The 16,993-nt window shown below is 38.0% G+C and overlaps 2 protein-coding genes across 2 annotated transcripts in view; both read left to right on the forward strand.

Moving 5' to 3' along the window:
- Positions 1-5,809, forward strand: part of TSC1 (TSC complex subunit 1) — a 36,472-nt gene extending 30,663 nt beyond the window's left edge. Inside the window, exon 23 of the transcript XR_003399615.1 lies at positions 5,799-5,809. The gene's annotated coding sequence lies outside the window, so the exon portion shown is untranslated. The remainder of the gene's footprint in view (positions 1-5,798) is intronic.
- AK8 (adenylate kinase 8) overlaps positions 2,439-16,993 on the forward strand; it is a 71,515-nt gene continuing 56,960 nt past the window's right edge. The window contains exons 1-4 of the mRNA XM_026860780.1: positions 2,439-2,520; positions 6,531-6,580; positions 7,279-7,392; positions 13,039-13,107. Of these exons, the coding sequence (XP_026716581.1) occupies positions 2,439-2,520; positions 6,531-6,580; positions 7,279-7,392; positions 13,039-13,107 (315 nt within the window). The remainder of the gene's footprint in view (positions 2,521-6,530; positions 6,581-7,278; positions 7,393-13,038; positions 13,108-16,993) is intronic.

The following is a 16,993-nucleotide window of genomic DNA, read 5'->3' on the forward strand; positions in this document are numbered from 1 at the left end:
AGCGGTCGGTACCGGGCGCCTGTGGCAGCGCGCGGGCGGGGCCTCCGTGTGAGGGCAGATGCACCGGCCGAGGGCTCAGTCAGCTAATTAAATTATTTTAACAATAAACTGGCAATTGCTGGAGTTCATACATGTCATTTTTTGCGGAAGAAAGTGGCAGCCTCTGCAAGAAAGGTGTTGAGTCCCTGAAAGAAAAGGCAGGTTTGGCAGGACAGGGAGGAGGAGGAGGAGGAGGCAGGAACAAGTGAAGCGCGGGAAAAGCCGAGGTGAAGGGTTTTGCCCTTCCCGAGACACGAGCTGGTGAGGTAACGCGCGCGTTGCAGCCCCTTTATCAGCATCATCTTGCTTAAAATTGTTTCTCCTTGCTGCCGTCGTGGCTTTTCTGTGGAGATGTGTGTCAAAAAGAAAGAAAAAAAAAAGAACCCAAACAAACACTTCTAACATCCTTGTGGTTTCAGTAAATAGCGAGATTGGTTTCCCTGCCTTAGAGAAAGGTACGTTTTGTTCTGTAAGTCTGGAAAAAAAGCCTTTTTGTCGAGCATGGGGAGGTTTGTGCGAGCGGTTAAATATTCTGGTGCTGTTCTGATACGAGAACTTGCTAGAGAGACTCCCCCTGTGTGCCTCCGCTAACTCTGGCTATGCTATAAGGTCTTTTTACTTTTTCAGATCTCACTGAAAAACACACAGATGCTTATTTTTCTTTCCTAGTCTTTTTTTCCCCTCATTTTTTTTTTTTCCATGTAACTCAAGGCCATTTAGTATGACCAGTGTGGTGTAATATTTGTGAGTTTTTAGTGGAAATACTGTGCTTTGCATGCCATGAGACATTGAATGCAGCTGCAGGACCTCATATTACATGAAATGCTTATGGGATTTACTCAGTCTGATTTTCTTTTCATGCCTCAATTGTATTCTAGCAATATAATGGTACAAACAAACACAGCTTGAAATTATTGTCCGAAAATTAAATGTTTACAAAACCCTAAATGTGAAACCTAAAGCACGAGACCCAAAATGTGAACCTCCCCCAGAGATTAACAGAACTGCTTGTGTAAAATTAAACTGAGATTAGCAGAACTGAATAAAATGAAGCATGCATGTTAAGTGCTGGTAGGAATTGGGCACAAAATAGTAGAAGTATCAATCGCTGTCAGTCTGAAAAATTTTGAATTGTAGTAAGACCAGATTTTCTTTGGTTTGTTATTTTTAAAGCTGCTGATAATTGTACCAAATTCAGTTTTCTTAGTTTTAATAAATGTTGCTGTAAAGTAGTAATTTTTAAATGAACTTCCAGTAAAACCAGAAATATTATGCTTTATGCTCTGTGTTACCCAGACCTTGAAGCATCAGAACTTGCATGTGGAAGAGTTTATAAATAAAATTGAGTGTTTTAATTATGTTAATGAAGTGGATGAAGTAGAAAAGGAAGATAGGCCACTCCAATAAAAGACAATCAATTGGTTAGAACATAAAATTTTATGGAATATACAGACTTTATGGAATTTACTTGCAAATATTAAAGTGTTATGACTGATTTTGAGGAAAAAATGTTCTATTCCAGTGCGAGCATTTCGGTAGATAATCTAACTCAGAACATTAGTTGCTGTTTGATGACTAGTTTTAATTACGGACTTCTTGTCTGTGCTGAAATGTCTTGTAAGCAAATCTGTGGAATTGGTGCTTCTCAGTGTTACTTCCTTCCCTGCCTGTGAAGTCAGAGTCCTCATAGAAGATCCCCGTTGCTATCGGTGGGAGCTGAAGCAGGGCCCTGTATAACCTCAAACATTTGAGAATGGGCTCCAAAATAGACATTCAAAGAAATGCCTTAAGCCTTTGTGTGTGTGTGTGTGTGTGTGTGTGTGTGTGTGTGTCCTGCCCCCCTGCCCCCCGCCTTGCTTTTCACGTAGGAGGAAGACTAATACAGTTACAAAAATGAGATGTGCTGCTTCATGACCTTGGTTACTGTTTTTGTGTTTTCTGCAGGTCTTGTCTGTTCTGCAGTCCTCTAGGCTAGTCAGAAACTTGTGGGAATGTGCTTGAGAAGGAGCTTTAACTTGCCCTGCAGAGATGCTAATTTAAGTTGACTCTGGTTTTGAAAGTCCTTGTATGGATTTTCTATCAATGCTGACTCAACCGTTATCGACCCCAGACTGCTCAAGCCAAACCTTTCTGGTGTCTGTCTGTATCGTAAATAAGCCAAAGCCAATAGGTTATTCTTTTATCGGCAATTTTCTGACCATGCTTTACTTCAGTTTTTCAGCATCTAAAATAGATTTCATAGTCTCAATTTTGTCCATGAAAGGGGCCTTAAGAAAAGAAATAAGCATTCATAAACTCTTTAAGATCCTCGTTGCAATCTTGCTGTAAAAATGCAATATATCACGACTGCATAGCGATGTTAAATTTCCCCTTGACTTTGTCCTATTTATTTTCAGAACATGCTTGAAGCACTATTAATTCATGAGCCAGATGATCCCATTCAGTTTATGATAGACCATTTAAAGCAAAACAACGATGATGGTAAGTGAAAATTGAGACACCATAAATAGTTCCATTCCTTATTTGTAAACAGCTGTTTCAAAGCTGTGCTTCAGTTGGCAGATGATGGATAAAACTTTTCAGGCTGTGTCTTGAGGGGGGGGAAAAAAAAAAAAAAAAGGTGAGCATTTTGGAATTGTTATAGGTAAGATGTTTTTAATTTCTTTTTTTAGTGGGTAATCTAATAAAAAATGCACTTTAACAGTTATAACAATGAAACCCTCTAAGGGAATAACAAAGAGTTCTAGTGTATCAATTATTAATGTGTTCTGTGCCCCATCTGATATTTCCTGTTGTCTTTAAGCTCGCTAATTACTCCTTTTGTCAGGTGTAAATTTGGTTTCCTATTCTACCTGGGCTGGCAGATTCTCTGGTTTTTGATTAGTTAGTTACTAGCTGCTGTTAATGAGTTCCACTGCTCAGTGGCATCTCAGATGAAGGAACAGTGAGCACGCCTACTTGTATGTATAACAAAACCTGGTAAATTGAATAGGAAGCCTGTATTCTGCACAATAAAAGCATGTACACTCAATCAAATTATTTGATTTACAAACTGTTCACCCTTAGGCAGATTATATTTGGATATGCACAACTGAACTATAATTTTTGTACTGCATGAGCTGTCAGGGATAGCTGGTGTCATGTTGCTTTGATGATTCTTTAAAACCATAGTAAACCATTATGAAAGTTCTGCTGCAGCATCAATGAAATCATTATCACTAGAGGTGCTGTGAGCTCTTCGTGGTGGTGATCAGGTTGGATGTTGATTGAAATGCTGCTAAATATATATATAAAAAAAAAATTCCTGCAAATTGTGTCCAGCTTTTTCTGAGGCAGGCAGCATGAGTAACCAATCTATTTTAAAGAAAATATGTGAAAGAATTTAATGTGGTTTGATAGAATGCTGATAAAATTTCTTCACATTGAGGTAACATTTGTTCTTAAGCTCCACAGTATTATTTGAACAGAATTAGGCAGGTTTCCATTTCATGACTTCAGTACTTAGAGGCTAAAGATAGAACTACAGTAGTTGTTTGTCAAAGGAAAAACACTGTCTGCTTTTGGTCTGGAAAAACCTATTAAGAAAGGAAAGGAACTCCCAATTAAAATTAAAGGCTAAATGTTGTTTTAAGAATAAATTATATGGAAAATAATGTAACAGAAATCTGTAGCAGAGTTGATTTTACTTTTTGATCATGGCGGAAGGTGCTGACTATTTAGAAGAAAAAAAACCCCTTATTAGAGCCATCAGTAGAGTGATGAATTTTCATGATCTTGCCTTGCTAGACAGTTTTAGCCCTAGAGAAAATTTCAAACAGAGATGTGTGGAAAAGAAGCATTGCATCTATCCCAGGTGTGAAGTTAGAAAACCTTTTTAATTAATAATAGGATCTAAAGTATTCTTAAAAATATAAACAAGTCTAATGATGATTATAGCTTACAACTGTCTTGAAAATCTCATAGGTCAAATGTGTGGGTAAGTGTTTGTGCTTAAGGCTCTGTACTATTGTTCTTTCATGTGTTCCTTCTAAAAATCTTAAAGAACCGTATGAAGACTGGTAATTCTTTCATATACAAAGATGCTAGTTCTCTGCATTGTATCTTGGTTTGTGATAATGAAAAAAGCTTTCGGGATCCAAGTGGCATTTCTGTGAGTTCTTCCTTTACAGTCAAACCTCTGAAGAAATGTAAAAAAGTTCTGCAAGAATGTTCATCATGTACTATGTGCTTTTCCTGTTTGACAAAGGATTTCTCGTACAAGTTCAGCAAATTTTGCTGCATTAATATTAATCATAGAATCTTATGGATTTAAATGGCACTCAGTGAGTCCAGCTGTTCTTGTGCGTTATTCCAGGATTCATTCTGTTATTACTAAAATCATTGTGGAATGTTAAAACGTACTTTACTTGGAAGAGTAAATCCTGTAACATCTCATCAAGACTAAACATGGCATGAAATATGATTTGTTACTGAAGAAAAAGGCATTTTCTAGATTTCCCTGACTTCATTTAGCTGCTGGTTCAGACCTCCAGTATTAAATACTATTTGCTGATTGGAAGGGGTTAAACATTACATGGAGTGGTGTCCCGGTTGTGCCCTTGTGTCATATGTTTAGGGAGAATGCTTTAGAGGAGTCTTACAAGTGTGCAAATGAGTAAATCAGTGAATTACACTGCCCCATCTGCTGCCAGCCACTAAGCAGAGAGAAAACCAGATTTAGTACAAAGTGAGCATTTACAGTAGCCCTGGGCAATATTAAAGCGTGATATGGTGTATATAATGGTATGTTTCGTTTTTTATCAAACGTTTGTCCAAGAAAGCTGTGTATTAAAGCTTCAATACCTAAGGGTTTTCTTGTGAATTTTAAATCATGCTCCTAGTTAAACCTCAAAAGGATCTGTGGATGGAAAGGTTTTTTGATTTTCTTTGAAGTGGTTTGAAGAAGTTGATTAGTGTTGGCACCCGAGCACTCTTTTATGACGCTGTTTATAAATAATTCCTAAGTACCGGGCTGGAGTTTCAAGGTGTTAGATTAAAAAAAAAAAAAACAACCTAGGATTTAATCACATTACATTTGAAAGAAATTAGGTGATAAAAACAGCTGATGTATCCTTTTAAAGTATTTTTCTACATTGTGTACTAGTTCTGTTGCACTTGCAGGAACCAATAAGGGGGGAGTTTTTCTTAAACCTTCCAAGTCAGATAACTTTGTAGAGATGAATCTGTAATTTGGGTTTCATGTATGTTTAAAAATTGTACCTGCCCAGTAACTGTTAAGTGCATGGAAGGCCTCATAAAAATACATTTCACATCCTTCCCTGTCTGCTGCCATCAGACATTGTATCTCCCTCGATTATCAAGAGCTGAAAAGGTTTCTGGGTGAGTAGATCCCTCCTCTGTTTTGGCCTATGTTACTCCCAGTAACATCAGTCCCTTCTGTATATAGTTTGGTTTGTTGGTTTGAGTTGGTTTTTTTTGTTTTGGTTTTTTTTTTTCCTTTCCCAGGTTATAGGGAGAAAAAAAATCAAATATGTTAATACAAAATGACAGTTCAAGGGATTGCAGCCTGAAGTGTGTTCATGGAAAAAGTCCCAACTACTTTCCTCAGAGTTACTCCTTTTTCCCGTGTTTGTCTTGCCTCTAATTCATTCCCAATGAAGCTTACAATGGTAATGCCTGTTGTGTTGCCTGTATGCATTAGATTAAGAATTCCTCAGAACTGGCATGCATTTTTTGCACCTCGCCCCCTCAGGGAAAAGAGACAGACCTGCAATAGAGAAACACAAGATACAGAGATGAAAAAAAAATTACTTTTAACAACTACTGGAAAAATTGAAGGTAGCTGTCAAAAAGAGTAGAGAGTGAGTGCTTAATTTTGCAAAATCTAAATCTCTGAACCCTGATACAACCTATTTAGGTGAAACTAAACAGTGAAATTGCATCTTTTGTGATGAGAGCCAAAAGCTTTGACAAAGTAAAAAGTATTTTTACTCCCATACTGTGTAAGGGAAATGAGAGAAGAGACAATCTCAAGTCCCATCCAATCTCAACCATTCTAGGATTACGATAATAGTCACTCTTAAATAGTCCTGTCCTGCGTGTACAAGCTTAAAATATTTTTTCATCACACAATGTTTTAAGTCTAAATCAATGTTTTGGGAATAAAAGTTGAACTCAGATAAGGAAACATTTTTATCTTATGCTCTGGTTCACCCACTAAACTATCAATGTCTTTAAGTGTGGCATGGTTAGTCAGAGTATTAATCTCATTGACCATGGAGGTTAAAAGAAGACCTATCTGGCACTGACTTAGTGTTCCCCCTTTTTTTTTCCCAGTGAAGCCCAATCCTGAAGTCTTCATTCAGGCAGATTTCCTGCTGAAAGAATTGTTTTGTTGTGATGACATTTATATTACGCCAGTGCAGTTGTGGGAAACTGGTTGGGATCTTTGCTGTTTTGCATCTTGACGTTCACATATTCTTGTTTCACAGCTCCACGAATTTGTATACTTGGTCCACCTGCTTCTGGGAAAACTACAGTTGTAAGTACACTACCTTCATTGTTGTAATACTGCCCACTTACCTTTTTACTTTCTCCTGAGCTCAGCACTTGTGAAAATTTTATTCTGAGAAAATAATTTTCAGAATTCCCGAAGTGATAGAAGACAAATTGAAGGATTGCATTCCTAAGGGATACGCCTTTATATTACACTACAGGTTAAATGGAAATGTTCAAGTGAGCTCTCTGAGAACTCACTCCGGCAGTGGTAATGCAACAGAATTCTGCCTTGTTTCCCCAGCTTTTTAGAAGGACTGATGAGCCTGGGCGGAGTACCACAGTTACACATTTGTGGTATTCCTGTATTGTGGATTGCTCCATCTGCACAGCCAGTTGTCTGTCACGTCCACTGGTACCACTTAACTGAAAACGTCAAAGTTGTATTTGAACCACAGAGAAAGCTGACCACAGAAACTGCAGATAATGGTGGTAGTGTGTGCTAGGAAGAATGCTTTCTTCTCTAAAATCTGTGTTACAGTACAGTAGATGAAAAAGACCTTATTCAAACCTGTAGACTTGAACATCTTTAAAAGAAGCTGCTTAAAGTTACACATATACTCTGTGTGCTTAAATGGAAGAATAGGAAAATGCTCTGTCTTTCTGCAGCCTTCTGAAAAAATGCTTCACTTTCTTTCCAAATATTCTGACCTGTATTTTTTTTTTTTTTCCTTCTTCCCTCAGGCAATGTGGCTTTGTAAACGCTTGGATGCCATACGTATCTCTCAGGAGACTTTGTTATTCAAGGAAATATTAGCACTGACAAAGGAAGCAAAAGCATATAAAGAAAGGAAGCAGGTATGTAAGAGGATATAATAATAGTAGTTCTCATGTCACAGAAGAGGAATTATATGGCATTCCCATGATTTCTGTTGCTGAGTTGAGCAGATCGGAGTAAATGTTCTATGGTGGTTTGTACATTGGGGTGTGTATATATAGGTACAGGATCTTTCAGAGAAGAAGGGTATCCTCTGCTAGATAAGAAGACATGAACAAAGATAAAAATGTGTCAGGGTGTAGAATAGGGGCAGGAGAGAAAGACAATGTCAAGTAATGGAGGTCTTGAAAGCATTAACCTTAGACACGAGCAACAGAATTGAGAGAAGTCCAGGGACGTTCAATTCAAAGAATGGTTCATTGTATCATTAAACAAAGCATCTTCTATTTCAGCATGTTTGATAATCTCAATAAAATAGGCATGAATCTCTGAGGTCTCCTTCGGTACAAAATGCTCTGGAAAATATTTACACAAAGAACTTTTTTTGGTCTGACAGTGCTACTTAGTTGTGCATGCTTGATTTCTCTGTAGCACGCTACCAATAACTAACGGTGCATTAACTCAAAAGGATTCTGACAGTCCAGTCGGTTACTGAAAACCCTGGAATCTCTCAAGCTGGGGCAAGAGCAGCCAACTCAGGAGATGGTTCAGTTCTTGGGTTGATGCACTCGGGAGATGGTTCAGTTCTTGGGTTGATGCACTCTACCCAACTCCGAGTCCCCGGGTTCCTCCAGACAGGTGGAGCTTCACTGTGGGCCTCTTAGTTCAAAGGAGTTGGTCCAAAGGACTTTTTTTTCCAAAAGTTGTGATTCACAGGATTAGTTAACCAGCAATGTAATTGTCTTGTTATTGAAGTCTAGTGACAAGTAGATTGGAAAAATATGTTGAAAGAATATCCTCAATACACAAAAGCATCTCTGCTTCCAATTCCTGCCTTTTTAACTGATTCCTTTCTCCAGGTGTCAAGGTGTTCCATGAGTAATAAATGAAAGAAGTCCGTTTTTTTGTGACACTCTCTAGCAAGTCCACTAGTTTGAGTTTATCTTTTCCCCCTTGCCACCTGTTTTCATAAAAATTTAAGCAATTTCATCTCTGTGAGAATTCCACACCCCTGCTAAATTTGTTTCAAATTGGTCGCTTAATAATTTGCTGAGATGGTAGATGGTGTGATACATAGATTAATTTATTTTTCCAAAGAAAATTAGGCTGAAAATAGGGTAATGTTTTATTACACTGAATTAATGAATGCAATTTGGAGATGCCTCAAGTAATATACTTAAAGATCTGAGAGAGAGTTTGTTGAACCCACTGAACTTCCTGGCAAAAAGGTTTGGTTGTGGCTGTGATGATATAAAATTATTCTTATTGAGAATATATACTTTGAAATCTTTGTTCTAATTATTAAAGATTGTTTTGCTTGGTTCATAAATTTCAACTTGGAGGGGGAGAATTTAAAACAAAAATTCCCTTTGGTTTAATTACTGTAATTATTAACATATTTCAGACTATACAGACGCACTTTCAAGGGTGTCCTTTTGGGCTTATTTGATTTAAAAAGATGGATGGTGCAGAAGATGAAAGTCAAAAATGTCAAGGCTAATCAGGTAGTAAGGAGAGCCCGAAGAGCAGAATCTGGTGGTGGTTTAGTACTGTGCAGTTTGCCTTTGTTTTTGAGACGTTAGATCCTAGAAGAACGTTTTCACTAAATCATTTCTTTTGTTCTTTTATATGAGTTTGATTCTTCAAATGTAACTCCTAAAACTAGAAGGGGAACTCGTTGCTTCCTCTAGATCAATGCAAGCTTTACAGTGACTTAAAATGTAGCCAGGTTGTCATCCCAAGAGCTGTGTTTTCCCTTTCTGATTCATGTCTGCTGGCTAAATCGACTGTTGCTGTAAGTGACCCCTGGTTCTGCTGAAGCAAGTGGTAAACTTGACTCCTCTAGCATACCTAACATCCATTAGCACTAAGAGGGTTTGAATGTCTATTCAGGACCAGAACAATACCTGTGTGTACTATCTTTGATACAGACAGAGCACTAAGAAGTTGTAGGCTTGGCCAAAGCAATTTAATACATGGGAAGAGGATAAATGGGAACTAATACAGTTTTTTGAAATCCTGCTGTGAAGATCATGTAACACAATTTAATGTTGTTGGAGGAATATTTCATGCATATAAGGTTACTGTGGCTAAATTAATCCCAGTGCCAAAGGTCATTCATTTTTAGGTCAGTAGGCCAATGTTACTAGATCTGGACAAATGCTGCAGAAAGATCTGCAAATGTTTGTTCACATATTTTTACTTATCTTTAGCCAAGCTTTCATCTCTTTTGTGTTTGCTCCCAGTGAACGTTAAAGCATTTGAGTTTTCCTGGCACAGGAATTCATGGAAGGAGTATTTAAAAATATGTGATTATTCTCTGAAGCTCAATTTTTAAAGCTGGACATGCAATCATTCACTAACACACACCTGGCCACTTACTAATGAGCACAGCTCAGGTAGTGAGTTTTAAATATTGACTGTTCAAAGCAAAATGTGATCATGCTGCATGTAAAAAATATTCCAAAAAGAAGTAAAATATTTTTGAGTATTCAATAAATTTGAAGAACCACGAGCTATCACTAAATATTCCATGAACAGAAAAAGAGGCTACATTTTTGGATAAATCATTGCAAATTATTCCCTCATCTCTAGTTATTATAATGTTAATAGGAAGCACCTTCAGGTTTTTCCTATAGTGAAGTCTAATGATGAGCTATTGCATGTTTCACTTTTCCTGTTAACTGGATAAAATAAGAAGTTGAAACAGCTGTGGTAATTGTGGGATGGGTGTGCTCTTAATGCTATATGAAAGTGCAGTTAAAGTGTTTGCCTACTACTTAATGACTTAAAACTGCTGTAGAGTTGCATCATATCCCTGTGCTTTTTAAGAAGAAATATAATAAAGGAGAGGAAAGCCCAAGGCATCCTTATGTAGGCATGTTCAGTGTTCTAATCTATTCCAGGACAAGCCTCTATGAAGGAACAAATAGGAACTGTCCCAGTCTTGTGTATACATAAAAAAAAAAAGACCAGCCTTTCATGTGTATTTACATGAACAAGCTACATCTAAGCATTCATAATTCTTGGAATGCTAAACCAAATTTCTTCAAACTTGGCTGCTTTTCTCTCCAAGGTATGGACTTGGAGAAGTCACAAGTTTTTAGCTGTAGTTGTTTTCAGAACAAATATATCCAAAACCTCCAATAAAAATGTCTGGTGAAAGTGCTCTCCCCCCTCAAAAAAAGTGTAGCAGTTTTATGAAGAGAACAGTGAAAATACAACTCTGAGTAGATCAGGCATGTAAGCTGAAGTCTGATGTCCCTGAAATATCGTGGAATATTTAAAATGAATCATGAATGAGTACAGTTTTTCAGCAGGATGGAAATAGTGATTAAACCAGTGTGAATAGAACAGTGGTCTGAACATAAACAAAATACCACAGCAGCAGGGCTTTCCATTAACTAAAGTGAATGCTGGGACAGGCTCCGAGCGCCTTAGGTAAGATAGAGTTCTGCAGTTATCAAATGTCTGTGGGTCATTGGCCATTATTGCAGATTTCTGGGAGGTGCAGTCCCATCTTCCAGTCCCGTGATATATTGATGTGAATGTTTATGAGAGAGAAATGGTAAATGTGCTGTCTGACACGTATCAGAGTTAACGATTTCTAGTTGAATAATTAGGCATTCATCAAGCAACCTATTGAAAATAATTTTGTAGGCCACTGCTCAGTAGGAGGAAAGCTGACCAGGAAATGAGACTGGAGCTGAGCCACAGAGAGCAGAAGGAACTGAGGCACTGAAATACCCACATGTCCTTGATTGGTTTTGTGCAATAAACCCCGCTCCAAAGAGAGGACTAAGAATAGCACTGCAATGAAAGAAGTTAGTATAATTTCGGTTTAAATTGGTCTGGCAAAGCTCAGCAGAGTGGACCTCCGGCAGTCGCTAGCCTGTCTTGACATGACACATCAAAGAAGAAAGACAGACACTAGCTGCTTCTGATAGCAGCATGAGGTACCTTTGGAAGGTGACAGACTCAAAGCTGCAGACCTGGGCTCCAGCAGCAAGAGGCTGCAGGAGGCTTTGACACACCACCCTATGGGACCTGCTGACTTTCAAGAAACACAGCAATTTCTTTCCCTTTTTCTCTTTCACCTGCTTGAATGTTGCCTTATGAATGGCTGATATTAGGAAAGGCACTGAGAACTGGGGACAGTAGATAAAAACAAAACAAGAAAATCCACTGCCTGACTGGGCCACCTTGTCCGTTCCACAGCCAGACTGGTCTCTTTTGTGTATTCTGGAATGCCTTCTCCACTCTAAAGTGACTCATGTGGTAGCACTTCCACCACTTCTGGTGAAATCATGTCGCGATATAATGAAGAAACAATTGTCTCATTATTAGGAAATCTTTTCACATAATCAACTACATTTTCATTATATCAATCTACATCCTTCTGTATAATGTAAGTCTACAGAAATACTCTTTATTTAGGATTATGCCCTTCAGACCGTTTGATTAAAAGAAAGAGATGGGTACCCACAATATATGGAACTGCATGGAATGGAGAGTGAAGCCCACCTTGTTAAGTGAAAGATAATTTTTTGACTTGGAAAGTAGAGAACTTGACTACAGAATTTTTTTTCTGAGCATTCATTTTACCAATAATAACACAATGGATGAGACTGAGACAAAGCATTTAATCAAATGATTAACAGCTGTTCTGACTGGCATGGCCAATGGTTTAGACTTTACCACGTTCAACTGGCTAACACAGAGTTTGTTTAACCAAGTTCAGTGTAGAATGTAGGCCTAAATTAACAATATAGTGAAGAAAAATCTTCCAAGAAGGAAAGAAGGGTATTGTTAATTTCTAGTCAGGAAATCTAATATAATAATGGAACAATTATTAGGAACGGGGAACGTGAAGTCTGTGGAGGAACTTTGTTCTTCTGTCAGATAGCAAATACTGACTTACCGAACATCTCTAGATAAAGGCAAAGCAATAGTCACAGAAGGAAATAGCACTTCGGAAAATAATGGCATATGCAGTTTCAATTCTGTTTCACAGTCCTGAGTTTAAAAATAAACTTTAACATTAAAATTAACCATAAAATCTATTTTAAATTTTCTGGATGATGAAGGAGCAAGAGTTACTTGAAGCAATGAAACAAACCTGAAAATCAGACTCTCTTATTTGTGATTCTCATTGCCTCACGTGACGGGTGTTAAGTCACTATCGCTGAGTCCACTGGCCCGTGAAGCAGTAGTGGGTCAGATACTTGTGGTAAAAAGGACTACTTGGGGATGTGATGTTCTTAGGGATCCCTTTGCAGGTCTGATGTCCAGTGTGTGTGTTACTGTGCAAAACTTGGCACTGCTTCCATGTCAGTGTGCAGAAAGCATGGATGTAGGCTTTGTGTTCAGCTTACCTTTAACACTGATTTCTGTGCCCTTATTAACTCTCTGATATACTATGTTAATGACCCGAGACTTGTGCAGATTTATTTATTTATTTTTAAGAAGACATCTCACTTCACCTTTAACCGGAATATGCCTGCATGGTAAAATTCCTTTTGAACTCAATTGTGAATATTCAGCCTTTTTTTTTGTTCTTTCTTTAGAAAATTCCCAATGCGCTTTGGGCCAATCTGATCCGGGAACGTCTGTCAAACGTGGACTGCATCAAACAAGTAAGAATTGCTCCTCAGAGGGCCGGTGGATAAGCACTTACACAACTCGTGCATAGTAGTTAGCATTCCGAGTCCTGAGCAGAGGAGGGAATGGGGGCAAATCATCGGGGGCTCTGGAGCGGATTGCTTTCTTGAACATCAGCAGAGGGAGTTTGGAGCTTTATTAACAGGATAAAGGGGAGGATGAGAGTATGCATATGCTAATCTTCTAGCACAGAGATGATCAAAGGCTGAACAAGCGTAGCTTTGTTGATTGCCTGGGGCAACTGGCAGAGATACAGTGGACAAAACAGATAAACAGAAAATATAAAAATCAATATTTTGAGATTTTTAACTCTTGTTGAGGAAAGGCAGAAAGAAGAGTCTAACATTACTTATTTCAATTTTCTTTATTTCTCATTGTGTCTTTTTTTTTCTTCCTGTGTTAGGAAAAAGTGCATTTGAATATGTTCCCTTCTAGGTAATAATTAATATGTTCACTGTTAGTTTACACAAATAGGCAACTGAAGAGGTTTGGCTGTATTCACAGATGTGTGGCTACTTTTTTTTTTTTCCCCCCTGTGTGTTTAGCCTTAACATAAGTAGACACTTTTAACACAGAACCAAAAGAGAACTTAAGTAGATTAATATTGGTTGAAATTTAGGTCTGAACTCAAGGAAAGCAAAATCTCTTTTATGTGTTTCCTTTAAAATCTCAGATGTTGTTACGGTTTATTGAGTCCCTTATTAGCCCATTATAAGGGATTATTTGTAAGAGACATAATCTAATAGATAAAACCCTGTTTCTAAACAGTGCTAAAATACACACTAGACATTACTTGATGCAGTTCTTGAGAGGAAGAAGTCCAGTCCAAAGTAGGTGTTAACGTTCATGAAGGACTAACTAGCTTTTTTCAGATGAAGAGTATGTGATTTCGGAGCAGGCACTCTGTCACACCCACACCTCTGGGTCAGGGGATAACTAGTACTTCCTGACCTCACAGAGAGATTGCAAGGCTCATAGTTTTAATAAAATCTGTTGCTTCTCAACATCATCATTATCTACCTTGTTGGTTGAATAAAGCAGGGCTGGTAATATTTCATTGAAGTGTGAAAATTGCTTCCTAAAGCTTCTCAACATTAGGCACTGAATGAAACCAGAAATGCTGAAAACCTTATATCTCGTACTTATTTCTCTTTCTCCATGATTTTTGGTGTAGTCGGCAATGATCTGCACACTGGATCCTTCCTCCATGTAAAATTAAATCATCTTGGGGGCTGGTCCATTGCCTTGCAGTTTTTAAGATGGTAATTCACTACAGAGGTGTCTGTAGAGAAACATCAACAAAACTAGCAAGAAGAATTGAAAAAAAATTTTGCCCCTGATTGAAGGTTTTGGCTTTTAGAACTCAGATTGCCAAAGAAGCCTTCATGTGCTTATGTGCAAAGTCAACTACCTTAGCTAAAGCCACTGATGGAAGTGGCTTTCAGTGCACCTGCCTTTGTAAGCTAAGATCAGATGGTCAAATACAGTGTATGAACTGTGGAAAGAATCACTTGGTCAGGACGGTAATGAATAGCTGGAGATGTAATCTTTGAAATTACTCCTGCCTGAGAGCTTTGATAGAGGACATTTCTTTGTCATATTTCTGTTGTGAGCATATACCTATAGCAAAATCGGTAGTATGCTGGTCTCTGAGCAGTAGCTTAGTACTAGCAATAGCCAAACTTTCACCTACCCCATTACCTAATCCACCGGTTGCATGAGAATTTAATTTGGAATACTACCTGCTGGTGTTTAATGTTACTGAGAAAAGTCATTAAACTAAACCAAACCTTTCCTTGCCCAGCTTAATCTTGTTCTTTTGCCAGGTCATAGAAGAGTGAGTGACAGTGCCCTTATTTGCATTGAGGAGTGTCTTGCTATAAACTCCTCCTTTTTCTGTCAGTAGAGAAAGCTCTGAAGGAGTAAAAATAAGATTGTGGCTGATGTTTGAACATTTTGTTGCATTTTTAGGTAAATCCAGGGTTAGCAAGAGACTGTAACAAAACTTTAGCTTTGGCTCCCATACATATTTACAAATGACAGTATAGGACTCCTCCTCCTCCAAAGAAATGTGAGCAATTGTTTTTATGAAGGGAAATTCAGAAACCTAGCTCATCTCTAAATTATTCTAGATTTATCCCGGATATAAACCCCATTGACATTCATGGGGTTGAATTCCTGCAACTTTGGAGTAACATAGTGATGAATTGAACCCTGCACTTTTAAAGTACACCAGTATTTGCTTACATGGGGAATTGCCAAGATGCTTGGATTTTAAAATACACTGGCAACTCTAAACTGCAAAGTGTGGATTTTCCCGATGCCCCCTCCTGCCTTCTTTCCGCTTACTGTGAACTAATAAAATCTACTTCACCATGCAGATGAGACACATGTTTTAGGCAAAATTCACAGTGCTGTGAGTTCCAATTCTTATTTTCTTCCTAAACCTAGCTGTTGTTTCTCTTTGAGTTCCCTTCCTACACATGATCGAGGACTGGGGTGAATGTGGAAGAATTGGAAGAATTTTCCAGTTCATTATGTTTAAGAACACAACCCCGTCCTTTTCCAAATGGACCATTTTTTGTGTGGTTTAGGATCCTGTGTTTCTTGCTCCATGCTTCATCATCTGGGAGACTGAAACAATGATTTTTGGATCCTTAGAATGAAAGGAATAAAAAGATTTGTAGAAAACCTAAAGGTTATACATTTTTCTCTACAAAATACCGTATACCTTACTCCGTCTATTAAGTTTGAATTTACAAAGTAGAATTAAACTTTTGCATTGTTACTCACTGTGCTTGAATTTTATGGTTCCATGTGGTTTCTCTTGCAGGTCTTTTTAGGTGAGCTATTTTATTTTATTTTGAGTCACAATAGTTATTTAGCACTCCAGATCAAATATCTGGTAGTATTTAATGTATTTGTTTATCTGTACTAAATTCACACAGGACTTAGGCCTTTCAATTGGCAGGAGAACCTGTTTAAAAACAGGGATGTGGTGTGCCATCTTGCTCATTTTTGTGGCATTTTGAATTAAAGAGTGTAGCTGAAGAACACCTGAGAAATCAATATTGTCAGCTCTGGATATACTAGCAAACGAGCAGCAAAAAAAGACTATGTATGTCAAGATTTTTTATGTAAGCAGTGCAATGAGATATCATGGATATACAGCAAGTCAGCTGATTCTATGATTTACTACCTTGTCTTAGTGGCAAGATGTGGAACATCTATCTCAAGTCAAACTTCTCCTCTAGTGAGTATGTTTAAAATATCTTTAAACCTGTAGAAATGAAAATAAGTTAGAAAGATGCTAAACCCAAGAGAGAACCCGCTCTTCAGACTGCTAACTGCCAGGCTTTAGGCTGGTTTCAGACCCCAAACACAGGCTCCCTCAGCTCAATACTAACAGCTTCTCTGGTTGTGCTACTTGGAGTTAGCAGGTAGGATAGGGGAGGTGCCAGGGTACCCCTGGTATTTTCAGTAGCTTTGGTTAAATATTTTCTCACATGATATCTCAAAGGTAGTAATCTTGGGGCAATCTGTCCTCTGATAATCTCTGGAGGAGAGCTGTTGGATGGCAGCAGTTGCTGTAAACTAGCATGTAGGTGAGTAACTCTTCAGTTTAGGGCTTTTTATAAGACTAGCTCTAAAACCTATCCAACAGTCTTGTTTTTCCACATAAGTCTCTTTGCCTGATTAAAAGAAGGCGTGTTTTCAACAGCTAATTTTTCCAGTGTTTATTGTGATACTGTTACAGTGAGTTTTACTAACCATCAGCATATAAGCAAAATCCATTGCTCTCCAAAGGCTTCATCCACACGATGCTTTTTTTTGCCCCATGCTTTCTGTAAGTGTTGGCAT

The sequence above is a fragment of the Athene cunicularia genome, assembly GCF_003259725.1.
Source record: "Athene cunicularia isolate RWA chromosome 17 unlocalized genomic scaffold, athCun1 chr17_part1, whole genome shotgun sequence".
NCBI classification, from domain to species: domain Eukaryota; kingdom Metazoa; phylum Chordata; class Aves; order Strigiformes; family Strigidae; genus Athene; species Athene cunicularia.